The sequence below is a fragment of the Heterodontus francisci genome, chromosome 13, assembly GCF_036365525.1.
Source record: "Heterodontus francisci isolate sHetFra1 chromosome 13, sHetFra1.hap1, whole genome shotgun sequence".
In the NCBI taxonomy this organism is placed as follows: domain Eukaryota; kingdom Metazoa; phylum Chordata; class Chondrichthyes; order Heterodontiformes; family Heterodontidae; genus Heterodontus; species Heterodontus francisci.
Genome location: NC_090383.1, coordinates 54,503,576 through 54,517,937, shown reverse-complemented (window position 1 = coordinate 54,517,937; position 14,362 = coordinate 54,503,576). Strand labels below are relative to the sequence as shown.

Genomic DNA, 14,362 nt, shown 5'->3' with positions numbered 1-14,362 from the left:
TTTGCAGGAGCTTGGGCCCCCTGCTGAGACATGCAACAACTCGGCAGTGTATTCACACCTCTATTATAATAATTCGCTGGCAGCTTGAAGTTTTCATGTTGCCAACATGACTTTGCATGGGTGTAGGCTAATCATGCATCGCGGTCCCTGCCCCCATCTTATGGATTTTTAGCCCTCATTTAAATTGAGATGCAACCTCTTAAAGTGAGGATTTTCTTTTGTTCTGCATATTGGAAGGTGAACCTGAAGGACTGCTCTGCGCACTGGTATTTTTGGATGCTGCCATTTAGAACTTGCTTCATAAAGTGAGGACATGCAGGAATCTGTAGATTGCCATGGCAGGTGCTGCTGCAGGCCTGATGGGAGATAGTGGAGCTGGGAGTGTACTACAGGCCTCCAAACAGTCAGGGAGAGATAGAGGAGCAGATATGTAGGCAAATCTCAGAGAGCTGTAAAAATAATAGGGTAATAATAGTAGGGGGATTTCCCTAATATCACCTGGGATAGTCTTAGTGCAAAAGGCTTAAAGGGGGCGGAATTCTTAAAGTGCATACAGGAGAGCTTTTTGAGCCAGTATGGAGAAAGTCCTACAAGAGAAAGGGAGGTACTGGACCTAATCCTAGGGAATGAAGCCGGACAAGTGGTAGAAGCGGGGGAGCATTTCGGGGATAGTGACCATAACTCTGTAAGATTTAAAGTAGTTATTGGAAATGGACAAAGATGGACTGGAAATAAAGGTAGTGAATTGGGGGAAGGCCGATTTCAATATGATAAAATGGGATCTGGCCAAAGTGGGAGCAGCTACTTGTAGGAAAGTCGACATTTGACCAGTGGGAGTCATTCAAAAATAATAGCGAGAGTTCAGAGTTAACATGTTCCCGTAAAGGTGAAGGGTAGGACCAACAAGTCCAAGGAACCCTGGATGTCAAGGGACATAGGGGATTGGATAAGGAAATAAAAGGAGGCTTTTGGCAGATTCAGAGTGCTGAAAACAGAAGAAGTCCTAGAGAAGTATAGAAAGTGTAGGGGGGTACTTAAAGTAATTAGGAGAGTGAAGAGGGGGCATGAAAAAACACTGGCAGGAAAGGTAAAGGAAAATCCCAAGGCGTTTTATAAGTATATTAAGGGCAAGAGGATAACGAGGGAAAGAGTAGGGCCCATGAGGGACCAAAGTGGTAGCTCCTGTGTGTGGAGCCGGAGGACATAGGTGAAGATTTAAATGATTACTTTTCATCTGTGTTCACTGTGGAGAAGGACGATGTAGGTGCAGAAATCAGGGAGGGGGACTGTGATATACTTGAACAAATTAGCATTGAAAGGGAGGAAGTATTAGCTGTTTTAGCAGGCTTGAAAGTGGATAAATCCTCAGGCCCAGATGAGATGTATCCCAGGCTGTTATGTGAGGCAAGGGAGGAGATAGCAGGGGCTCTGACACAAATTGTCAAATCCTCTCTGGCCACAGGAGAGGTACCACAGGACTGGAGGACAGAGAATGTGATACCATTATTCAAGAAGGATAGCAGGGATAAACCAGGTAATTACAGGCCGGTGAGTCTAACATCAGTGGTAGGGAAACTATTGGAAAAAATACTGAGGGACAGGATTAATCTCCACTTGGAGAGGCAGGGAATAATCAGGAAATAGTCAGCCTGGCTTTGTCAGGGGGACATTGTGTCTAATAAACTTGATTGAATTTTTCGAGGAGGTGACTAGATGTATAAATGAGGGTAAATCAGTTGATGTAGTCTACATGGACCTCGGTAAGGTTTTTGATAAGGTCCTGCATGGGAGATTGGTTAAGAAGGTAAGAGCTCATGGGATCCAGGGCAATTTGGCAAATTGGATCCAAAATTGGCTTAGTGGTAGGATGCAGAGGGTAATGGTTGAGGGTTGTTTTTGCGAGTGGAAGCCTGTGACCAGTGGTGTACCGCAGGGATCGGTGCTGGGACCCTTGCTGGTTGTAGTGTACATTGATGATTTGGATGTGAATATAGGAGGTATGATCAGTAAGTTCGCAAATGAGACGAAAATTGGTCATGTCGTAAATAGTGAGGAGGAAAGCCTTAGATTACAGGGTGATATAGATGGGCTGGTAAGATGGGCGGAGAAGTGGCAAATGGAATTTAATCCTGAGAAATGTGAAGTGATGCATTCTGGGAGGACTAACAAGGCAAGGGAATATACAATGGATGGTAGGACTCTAGGAAGTACAGGGGGTCAGAGGGACCTCAGTGTACTTGTCCATAGTTCACTGAAGGCAGCAGCACAGGTAGATAAGGTGGTTAGGAAGGCATATGGGATACTTGCCTTTATTAGCCAAGGCATAGATATAAGAGCAGGGAGGTTATGATGGAGCTGTATAAGACGCTAGTTAGGCCACAGCTGGAGTACTGTGTACAGTTCTGGTCACCACACTATAGGAAGGATGTGATTGCACTGGAGAGGGTGCAGAGGAGATTCACCAGGATGTTGCCTGGGCTGGAGCATTTCAGCTATGAAGAGAGACTGGATAGGCTAGGGTTGTTTTCCTTAGAGCAGAGAAGGCTGAGGGGGGACATGATTGAGGTATACAAAATTTTGAGGGGCATTGATGGGTTAGATAGGAAGAAACCTTTTCCCTTAGCAGAGGGGCCAATAACCAGGGGGCATAGATTTAAGGCAAGGGGCAGTAGGTTTAGTGGGGATTTGAGGAAAAATTGTTTCACCCAGAGGGTGTTTGGAATCTGGAACACACTGCCTGAAGGGATGGTAAAGGTGGGAACTCTCACAACATTTAAGAAGTATTTAGATGGGCACTTGAAACGCCATAGCATACAAGGCTACGGGCCAAGTGCTGGAAAATGGGATTAGAATAGGTGCTTGATGACTGGCACAGACACGATGGGCCGAAGGGCCTGTTTCTGTGCTGTATAACTCTATGACTGAGCCTCCACAGCCTTCCGGGGTAGAGAAGTCCAAAGATTCACCACCCTCTGAATGAAGAAATTCCTCTTCATCTCAGTCCTAAATGGCCTACCCCTTATTCTGAGACTGTGTCCCCCAGTTCTAGATCCCCCAGCCAGGGGAAACATCCTTCCTGCATCAATCCTGTCGAGCCTTGTAAGAATTTTGTATGTTTGAATGAGATCACCACCTTGCCGCTTTTCTGCTCTGTGACACTTCTCCATCTTTGACCAAGCTTTTGGTCACCGGTCCTAATATCTCCTTATGTGTTTAGATGTTAAAGTATGTTCCATAATCACTCATGTGAAGTGCCTTGAGACTTTTAACTATGTTAAAGGTAGTATATAAATGCAAGTTGTTGTGTTGCACTGCTTGCAGCATGCCACTTTCATCATGTATACATCTGCATGCCTCATACAAAATCACCAGCCTTTGATGGTGTCACACACTAAAGCGCTGGGCTTCTTTCTGCAAAACAAGTTGTCACACAATACCCAGGAGCAGATACAAACAAGACAACTTCTATCCAGGTCCTATGTCCCATGAAGCAGGAAGCCCTGGAGATTGTGGCAGAGATCTCCCTCAGAGTGTCAGGGTTGGGGAGTCGAGATGATTTGAGCCTCAGGGTCTCTGCCATTTTCTATTTTATTCTATCTGTCCTTGATGCACAGTACTTTCAGGAAGCTGGCCAAACTGGTGATGCCTCACCGTTCCACATGCCTGAGGCTCCATAACCTGCACAGTACTTGCTTTTCATTAAGAGAAAAATACTGTAGATGCTGGCACTCTGAAATGAGAACAGAAAGTGCCAGAAATAAACAGAAGTTCTGGCAGCATCTGTGGAGAGAGAAACAGAATTAATGTTTCAAGTCTGCGACCCTTCATCAGAACTCGCAAAAATTAGAAATGTAACAGTCTTTGACCAAGTGAGAGGGGGCAGGGGGGAAGTAGAACACGAAGGAATGACTGTGATAGGACGAAGGGGGGAGAGGTTAAATGTCAGATGTCATGGAACAGAATGCAAATGGAGTTCTAAATAGTTGTCGCAAAAGACAAAGCATGAGTTCAAAGAGAGTGCGAATGCCAGAATAATGAACAGCTCTGTACGAAAGCAAAAACATGAAAAATAAGTTCAAGACTAGCACATGGTTAAAAAATAAATTAAATTAAAAAGGAATATATATATATATATATATATATATATATGGTCTGAAATTATTGAACTCAATATTGAGTCCAGAAGGCTGTAGAGTGCCCAGTCAAAAAATGAGGTGCTGTTCCTAGAGCTTGCATTGATGTTCACTGGAACACTACAGCAGGCAGAGGACAGAAATGTTGCCATGAGAGCAGGGTGGAGAATTAAAATGGCAAGTGACCGGAAGCTCGGGATCATGCTTGTGGATCGAGCGGAGGTGTTCTGCAAAGCAGTCACGCAATCTGCATTTGGTCTCCCCAATGTAGAGGAGACTGCACTGTGAGCAGCGAATACAATATACTAAATTGAAAGAAGTACAAGTAAATCACTGCTTTACCTGGGAGGAATGTTTGGAACCTTGGATGGTGAGGAGAGTGGAGGTGAATGGGCAGGTATTACACCGAGTCGAGGTGTCGGGGGTGATGGAGGAGTGGAGCAGAGTGTCGCGGAGGGAATGATCCCTTCAGAATGCTGACAGGGGAAGGGAGGGGAAGATGTGTTTGGTGGTGGCATCATGCTGGAGGTGGCGGAAATGGCGGACGATGATCCTTTGAACGTGGAAGCTGGTGGGTGGAAAGTGAGGACAAGGGGAACCATGTTGTAGTTCCGGGAGGGAGGGGAAGGGGTGAGGGCAGAAGTGCTGGAAACAGGTTGGACATGGTCGAGGGCCCTGTCAACCACAGTGAGAGGGGATCCTCTGTTGAGGAAAAAGGAAGACATATCAGAGGTGCTGTTGTGCAAGGTTGCATCATTGGAACAGATGCGTTAGCGATGGAGAACCAGGAGAATAAAATGGAATCCATACAGGAGGCTGGGTGTGAGGAAGTGTAGTCAGGGTAGCCGTGGGAGTTGGTGGGCTTCTAATAAATACTAGTGGACAGTGTATCCCCAGAGATGGAAACAAAGAAGTTAAGGAAGAGAAGGTAAGTGTCAGAGATGGACCATGTGAAGATGAGAGAAGGGTGGAAATGGGCAGCAAAGTTGATGACGTTTTCCAGTTTGGGCGAGCTCCTCTCTCTGATGCTGAATGGTCTGTACTTAGCAAAGGACTTGGTTTTATACTCTTAGGCCCCCACTTCAATGAATTTCGTGCTTGGCGTGATGTTGAGCTTTTCTTCCATCACCTTCGCCTCCAGGCTCACTTCTTTGGCCAGCAGTCCTCCCCCCGACCAGCAGACCCATTCACCCACCTCTAGTACACTCCCTCCACCTGGACCCCACCCTCTGGCCTCTTACCCGCTCTTGATCTTTTCATTGAAAACTGTTGACATGACATTGTCCATCTTAATTTCTCTGGCCCCCTCACTCAGTCTAATCTCTCTCACTCTGAACTTGCTGCAGTCCATCCTCTCAAGTCAAACCTTGACATTGTTATCGAACCTGCTGACAAGGTTGGCACTGTTGTTGTCTGGCGTACCAACATCTACCTTGCAGAGGCTGAGCGCCAACTCTCAGACACTTCTTCCTACCTCCCGCTGGACCATGACCCGACCACCAAACATCAAGCCACTGTCTCCAGGACTGTCACTGACCTCGTGTCCTCTGGAGATCTTCCCTCTGCAGCTTCCGCCCTCATAGTCCCACATCCCCACACAGCCTGCTTCTATCTCCTTCCTAAAATCCACAAACAGGACTGTCCCGGTCGACCCATCATTTCAGCCTGTTCCTGCCCCACTGAACTTATTTCCTCCAATCTTGATTCTATCTTTTCTCCCCTTGTCCAGTCTCTTTGCGTCATTTCGACAGTGTCTAGTTTCCTGGCCTTAACTGTCTCCCCGACATTTCTGACCCATTTCCTGCACCTCTACCCTCACCCCTTCCCCTTCCTCCCAGAACTGAGACAGAGTTCCCCTTGTCCTCACTTTCCACCCCACCAGCCTCCACATTGAAAGAATTATCCTTTGCCATTTCAGCCACCTCCAGCGTGATGCCACTACCAAACACATCTTCCCCTCCCCTCCCCTGTCAGCATTCAGAAGGGATTGTTTCCTCCGTGACCCCCTGGTCCACTTCTCCATCATCCACGAAACCTCGTACCCTTCGCACGGTACCTTCCCATGCAGTCACCTCCTCTCTCCTCACCATCCAAGGCCCCAAACATTCCTTTCAGGTAAAGCAGCGATTTACTTGTACTGTTTTCAATTTAGTATACTGTATTTGTTACTCACAGTGCAGTCTTCTCTACATTGGGGAGACCAAGTGCAGATTGGGTGACCACTTTGCAGAATACCTCCGCTCGGTCCGCAAGAATGATCCTGAGCTTCCAGTCGCTTGCCATTTTAATTCTCTACCCTGCTCTCATGCCCACATTTCTGTCCTCTGCTTGCTGTAGTGTTCCAGTGAACATCAATGCAAGCTCAAGGAACAGCACCTCATTTTTTGACTGGGCACTCTAAAGCCTTCCGGACTCCATATTGAGTTCAATAATTTCAGACCATGAGCCCTATTATTTTTTGTTTATTTATATATTCTTTATACTTTTATTTATTTTTAGCCGTGTGCTAGTCTTCAACTTATTTTTCATGTTTTGCTTTCGTACAGAGCTGTTCATTATTCTGCCATTAGCACTCCCTTTGAACTCATGCTTTGTCTTTTGCTACAACTATTTAGCACTCCATTTGCATTTTGTTCCATGACATCTGCCATTGAACCACTCCCCACACCGTCCTATCACAGTCATTCCTTCTTGTTCTACTTCCCCCCTCCCCCCTCTCACTTAGTCAAAGACTGTTACATTTCTAATTTTTGCCAGCTCTGATGAAGGGTCGCAGACCTGAAACGTTAACCCTGTTTCTCTCTCCACAGATGCTGCCAGACTTGCTGAGTATTTCTGGCACTCTTTCTTCTCACTTGCTTTTTATTGTTCCCTTTGTCTATTTGCAGGTCCCTCTCTAGAAACAGCCACTTCTGAAGAAGAAATTAGTCAAGCCAGCCTCTCCAGCCTTCACTATCACTCAAACTCTCTTCACCAAATACCAGCACAGAGATCAGAACCCCAGGTGAAATAGATAGTGAGGTGAGGGGTCTACAAAGGGTGAAGTTTACATCACAGGTGAGCAGCAGCTGACAGTGGTGGTAAGGACAGTGGAGGATACAGAGGACGAATCTAGGTCCAAGCACTGCTAAAGAGTGCACAGATTAAGACTTCAATGCTCCAGGTTTTAACAGAAGGATCTTTGAAGTGCTCCAGCAAATAGTGGATCGGTTGGACTATCTGTTGAGCAGCTACCATATCATGGTGGAGAGTTAGGTGCCACCAAATCAGCTGCTTCAATTGTATAGAACCTTGGTTAGACTGCACCTTGAGTACTGTGTGCAGTTTTGATCCCCTTACCTTAGGAAGGACATTATTGCCATAGGGGGAGTGCAACGAAGGTTAACAAAACTTGTTCCCTGGATGGCGGGACTGTCCTATGAAGAGAGATTGGGGAAACTGGGCCTGTATTCTCCAGAGTTTCGAAGAATGAGAGGTGATCTCATTGAAACCTACAAAATACTTAAAGGGATAGACACTGTAGATGCAGGTAAGATGTATCCCTTGGTTGGGGAGTCGAGAAACAGGGGACACAATTTCAAAATAAGGGGGAAGCCATTTAGGACAAAGATGAGGAGAAATTTCTTTACTCAGGGGGTTGTGAATCTTTGGAATTCTCTACTCCATAGGGCTGTGGAAGCTCAGTCATTGAGTATTTTCAAAGCAGAGATTGACAGATTTCTAAATACAAATGACATAAAGGGATATGATGATAGTGTGGGAAAAAGACATTGAAGTGGATGATGAGCCATGATCATATTGAATGGCAGAACAGGCTCAATGGGCTGAATGTCCTACTCCTGCTCCTATGTTCCTATGTAAGTATGGAGGTGTCCACTTCTAGAATATATAGTATTCTGGTACAAGGCATGACTTGTCTGCTGTCTACCGTGGAGTGGATGGTATCTTCTGTGGAATCTGCAGGAAAGCCTCTAGCGATAGCTTTTTTTGAAGGTCAGACTGCTGGCATTGGACCTCTGGCTTCCACCATCTCCTCCAGCCTGGAAAGGCTGTGCAACAGCACGGACAGATGGGATTGATTGGATGAGGGGTTGGTTTGTCACAGAATTCCTGCACTCTGTTCTCGCGCTATTCATTGGGAGAGCAGATGCGCAGTCCCATGGGACTGGATCTGGCACTGTTGGAGCTACACCTAGTGCCCTGTCAGGAGGGCGGTGCATCAGCGGCATCTTCATACTCTTATTCAGTGCCAATTTAGATGCCACCAAATCAGCTGGACCAGACAACCCTGGCAGCAGCTGAGATGCACCGGTCTGTAGGCGATCCCATTTGGAGTTGCATTGCTAGAGCTCACCCACCATGAACATTCCCAGTATCCTTGTTGGAATCAGAAGAGCCGTCTGCTAGCTATGCTGAAACCACAAGTGTACTTTAAAAAGACACTATTGTGTCGTGCCTGGATGAATATGTTGTTACGACTAGGTGAGAAACATGTCTAGGGGTCTTTTGCTGTCTTTACCTGGTTTTATTATAACAGGGTTTTATTTTTAAACACACTGTGTTTTGAGCTCACTCCCTTTTTGTGAATCCTTGTTCACAGCTTTCCAATTATAAGGCAAAGAAAGCAACACACCAGGTTTTCTCAGGTTTAAAGGAGAAAAGTGAAGTTTATTAAAACTTAAACTCTAATACGGTTCAGGCCTCTGGATATACAACGCGCCCACGCAAGCGTGCACATGTGATATATAGATGCAGATAGGGACAGAAAAGAGAAGAGGAAAATATAGTAGAGAGGGGTTTGAGGCAATATCAGAAGAGTTTCTTGTTTACTGTGCTTCAAGCTCACTTGATTGTAGGTAGTTTTGCTGTTCGTCGGGGCCTAGTGTTCTTCTTAAACCTTGTTCACATTGGAGACTTTTCTCTCTTTTGAGGTTCACGTGTTTTCACAAGATTCAGTTTCGTGGGAAAGCGATGCAGGCAGGCAGGACTGGAGAGGTTTTGTTCCAACCAGAAGCACATGGCTTTCTGAGTTCAAATCCTCTGTTGGATATTCGAATTCAAAACCTCCAACAGTCAGTCATGTGACCAAAACTGGTCTGACCACTTCTTCTGTGCATTGGGGAATAACGACGGGGTCCCCGTTGTTCCAACACATCTGTTACGATTCAAATGTCTTTCCAGTCAGGGGCTTGCACTTTTAAGTTTTAATGTTCATATGGTGAAATCATGTGTGCCTCAGTCTTGGCAGGTGGGGGGGGGTGGGGGGTGGGGTTTGCCTGACAATATAGTTTTACAGCATTTGATGAATTCATTAAAGCGAAGCAGACGTGTTTGACTCCGATTGGCTCAACATTAGCTGAGGCCGAAAACGAGCCAGAGATGAAAGATTCAGAGCCCTCGTGACCTGGATAGCCACAGGCAATGCATACCCACCTCTAATGGTAGATTCCTGGTCTGGCTGCAGCTGGTGACATAAGGTAGTGATAGGCTCAGGGCTGAATTGGAGCCTATTCAGGCATTTTGCCTCAATGATGTCAATCTATGTAGGATTTGGAGGATACTAGTATCGTTGTTGCCCTCCCACAGCAGTCTTCCTACAGCTTCCTGTGCAGCTTTATGGAATTTTTGTGGTTGTTACTTCTGTTGCTTGTGCTCTTCTTCCTCCATCATCCAGGTGGGTCTTCTCAGGAATGCTGCCATTGCTATGATGACTCACAGGTTGTAGGAGCCTGAATATGCTTCAAAAAGCCAATGAAATAGAGTGCTGTGCAATAAGCTAGGCTTAGATTCCAAGTATACCTAGTGAGTCACAAAATCATGTTCAGACCCCTTTAAATATCATGCCAAATGGCTCATCTGCTTTTTGTCCCAATTAATTTCTTGAGTAAGTCTTGCACTAAGAATCTCTCCTGCTGTTTGCTATTAAAATCGCAGCAAAGGTTCTAACTGAATTATCGGACCAGTATTCAGAGATTTTATTAATGCTGCCACTTGATACAGATGAGTGCCTAGGCTGCCTGGATCCTAACCGCAGGCAAAATGGTGACAAACACTGTGCATTTGCCATTGGCGTGTTAAGTACTCACCCAGTGTCACGCTCGCCCCTTTCAAAGCGGGTTAAAATTGCCTGTTTGACTCATTAATATCCTCATCTCTCATTCCTCTTTGTTCACCATACTTAGTTTGTTTTTTTTTCCTGGTACTGAAACAACACATGCAAAATAAAGGCAACAGATGAAGAAGCCTATTGTATAACTGGGTGTTACAGAGTAAGGAAAGCTATCCTGCAGGCCAATGCTATAAATCCATCTGAAAGGAGTCAGGGAGAGAGGCAGAAAATTGCCACCTTTTCCTCCCTTCCCACCAAAACACCTAGTGTAGCAGGCATGCGAGGTGGTGACTAAAAGCATGCAGCATCAGTCCCCCACCATTGTCCTGGATGTGGCTGATTCATATATAAGGCCATCAGACTGAATTTCTCAAGGTGGTCTGGGTACCAGAATCTTAGCAGTGTCTCAGTGGAACCTTGCACTCATCAATCTGTCAGTGAAACCCTGCAGCTGTGAACATAAGAATTACTCAAGACTGGTCCGTTAGGTGTCTCATGTCTGAAATGAAGCACAAGCATCAGGCAGCGGCATTGTGCTAACTGTGGCTGCCGACATACGTTCACTTCATAATCATGGAGGAAGTAAATGCACTGTATTTGATATATAGATATTTATTTGATATTGCTTAAAACAAGAGCCCAGTATGAGATGCCGCTAGATGATATTTGAAGAACTAATTATGAAATTGCAGGCTGGAGACTATAGGCACACTTATTGATAAACTTTTCCCTTTAAGAGGTGGTGTAGTTGTGACACTCCTTGAAAGACATCTGGAGTTGGACAGTGACACATCATCCTTACTTGCTGCGTTGCTTGTACGGCTGTTTCCTCACTGGCATTTTCGGCTTCTTATTCTAACATTACCATCCTGGTCACTGATCCACATGCTGAGACCTGTTTCCAGGACATATAGCAGGTGACATTTATTCTAGAAACCCATTGAGGGGATAGTTATTCCAATCACTTAAGCATTACCACGTTAGTTCAACAATAGGGATTCTTGTTATCGAGGTTTCCTCTTGTGACTGTAATGCAGTGTCTGATAGATATGGGAAAACATTTGATACAATGAGAATTTATAATAAGATTTTTTTTTAACAGTGAGGTTCCATTACATATCATTGCAAAGTAAATTACGGATAAGGGAGGCGATTTGTAAACATGTGGTTTTCCTACCATAACATATAGCTGAATTTTGAACAATTCCAGAGATTTTGCCTCCGCTACCTTACTGGGGTCACCATTCCAGGTATTAATCACTCTGAAGTGTGAAGTATGAAGTGTTTCTTGAAGTTGGTCCTGAACTTGCCTTTTACCAGTTTGTACCTAGGTCCCCTTGACCTGTAACCTGAAGGCGTACTCAGGATTAACTTTTTCTGTTGCCCTTTGTATCTTGTATATCTCAATATATGTTGTAATCATAACGGTACCAAATAGATTTATAGGTTGCAGTGTTACCTTGGCATTTGGAGTCACAAACTGCTCGAGCTTTGCTGTTCGGATTCATGATGTCATCTATAACCTGATGTTATGTTACTGCTCAGTAATGACTCCTATGTAATTATGATTCTCCATTTAACTTGAATTATGTTTCCATTTTACAGACCATATATTCTAGAAGTAGCAAAGCTGTCTCAGCATGGTATGTATTTTACTAATACAATTGAATTATAATTGGACTTTACTGTTCACAGGAGGAAGGTTCACAGGAATGTGGGGTTGTAGGAGAGTGGGTTGCAGGAGAGAGGGGCACAGGAATGAGGTTCACAGGAGAGAGGTTCGTAGGAGAGAGGAACACAGGAGGATGACAGGAGGGAGGTTCGCAGGAGGGAGGTTCGCAGGAGGGAGGTTTGCAGGAGAGAGGGTGACAGGAGGAAGGTTCACAGGAGGAAGGTTCACAGGAGGAAGGTTCACAGGAGGGAGGTTCGCAGGAGAGGGGTTCACATGTTGGGAACATGTTAAAGACACCACCACCACCTTTAAAGTTCTTCAACTTTGGCTTCTTCCATTATGCCACTGGAAACCTCTCGAGGATCTCTCATTTCGCTGCCCATATATGTACATGGTATGTTTCGAATGGGTTGATTGCCAGGGCACCGATTTATGTCAATTATGATGACAGTAGCCAGAATGAGCGGGCACTTACATTCGCTTCTCTGACTGGTTTCTAGTATCATCACTTGCACACACATCGTAATCTGAGGATACCGCATCAATCAGCAGTTTTTATCACCCTCAAAGGATTTTATTTCATCAACGCATAGCTGTTGTACAACCACAAGAAATGGTTAATTTAGATGTGTGCCAGATTCCCTGGGAGCTGTCATGATGCTTTTATACTTCGACAATTCAACGATCCAGACCTTTTTATTCTGGAAACAGATTTAAGGGCTGACTTGTAGGAAATAAACGGTACCCTTCAAACTTGGCTCATAACACCTGTGAGGCACCTCACCAAGGAAGCACAGCAATGCTACAATGGGAGCCATATGCCCATCAGGTGTGTCATAGAGCAAGCCATCAGCATGTTGACGTTGTGCTTCAGAGATCAATATGGGTCTGGAGGCACTTTTCAGTACTCAACTGCCAGGGTGGCCAGGCTAGATGGCTACTTGTTGGCTGGTGTGGACACTGTTATAACTAGGTGAGATAGGGGTCTAGGGGTTCCCTCTCAGCCTTTGCCTGGTCTAACTGTAACAGGGTTTAATTTTAAAAACACTGTGTTTTTAGCTTCCCCTCAGTGAATCCTTGTTCAGTGCTTTCCAATTGTAAAGCAAATAAATCAGACAGGTTTTCTTAGATTTAAATAAGAAAGGTGGAAGTTTATTCATCTTAAACTCTAATTCGGTTAACAACTACGAATATGCAACGCGACCACATGACCGCATGCATGTGTGATAAACACACGCAGATAGAGACAGAAAAAGTAGAAGGAATAAAGGGGAAAAGTTTGAGGCAATATCTGGTAATTATTTACAGTCCTTTAAGTTCAATGTAGAGTCTTTGGTTGCCGGTAATTCTTGCTGTTCGTTGGGGCCCAGTTCACGCTTCACCTTGTTTCGATGTTGGAGTCTTTTCTCTCTTGAGGTTTACATGTCTTCAGTGGGTCCAGACGCTTGTGAGAAAGCGAGAGAGAGCCAGCCATGAGAGAGGCTGTCTTGTGCCAGGTTCAGTTACAATCTGCAGTCTCTGTTCAAAACTATCCTGTGAGCACAATTCAAGCCTCCAAGTTGGCCAATAGGTTAGTCATGTGACTAAGTTTTTTCAACAAACTCCTGCGTTTGTGGATTCCAAAGCTCTCAGTGGGGGATGTAATGCTGTCTCTTACACTGACAAGGTGTGGATCACCATTGCCCAGACCAATCTCTGTTAATTGAATCAGTGAGCAATTCTTTTGTCTCTCCAAGCACTGTCTTTTAGTATGCAAATGTGCTCCAGCCAAGTGTCTGGTGATCTCTTGTAAAACAAGTCATTTCTTCACTCCAGCCACAGTTTAAAATTAATGTTCATAGAACAAAATTAATATGCCTCATTTTTGGCAGGTGGGAATCTACATGACACCTCCACACCTAGTGGAATGAAATGCAATTTTTTTAAAAAGAGCATTTCATTAAAAGGGACTAGAGAGAAGTTAAGTGCAGGAAAACACACATGCATCTCTCATTCATTCAGAAATCCTAACAGTTGTTACAATGTGTCTTTTCTTGGTAGCAGTGCTGCTTTAAAGTGCCCTTTTTGGCATCCCAATAAACATGTGGTTTTTGGGGAAGTTTTTCTGTTTGCACATTTCCATGACTGCCTAGGGTGTCTTTGTTCTTGTTGAGGTCTGCAGGTGGAGGTTTAGATTTAATTAACCCAAAGTTAGAGTTCTGCTCATGGGTGTCGGCAGTGGGCAGTTCCACTCTCAACTCTCTTTCAGTGCTTCGATGAGTCATGCAAGGGCTTTTAGCTTAGGGGATGGTTGGTTCCCTTTTTTCCTGACTGTCGGGGTGAATTCCTTGCTAATATTTCCTTTGTGCTTGCAGGTGTTTGCCCAGATTCAACTGTACTCCCCTTCAGTACTTTGACTAGCTGAGGCATCACCCTCACAGTTTCTCTGCCCTCGTGACTTTCTTTGTC

General features: G+C 44.9%; 1 protein-coding gene across 1 annotated transcript in view; it reads left to right on the top strand.

Moving 5' to 3' along the window:
• si:zfos-1056e6.1 (uncharacterized protein LOC107988029 homolog) overlaps positions 1 to 14,362 on the top strand; it is a 175,469-nt gene that overhangs the window by 68,224 nt on the left and 92,883 nt on the right. The window contains exon 5 of the mRNA XM_068045797.1: positions 11,848 to 11,885. Coding sequence (XP_067901898.1) covers positions 11,848 to 11,885 — 38 coding nt within the window. The remainder of the gene's footprint in view (positions 1 to 11,847; positions 11,886 to 14,362) is intronic.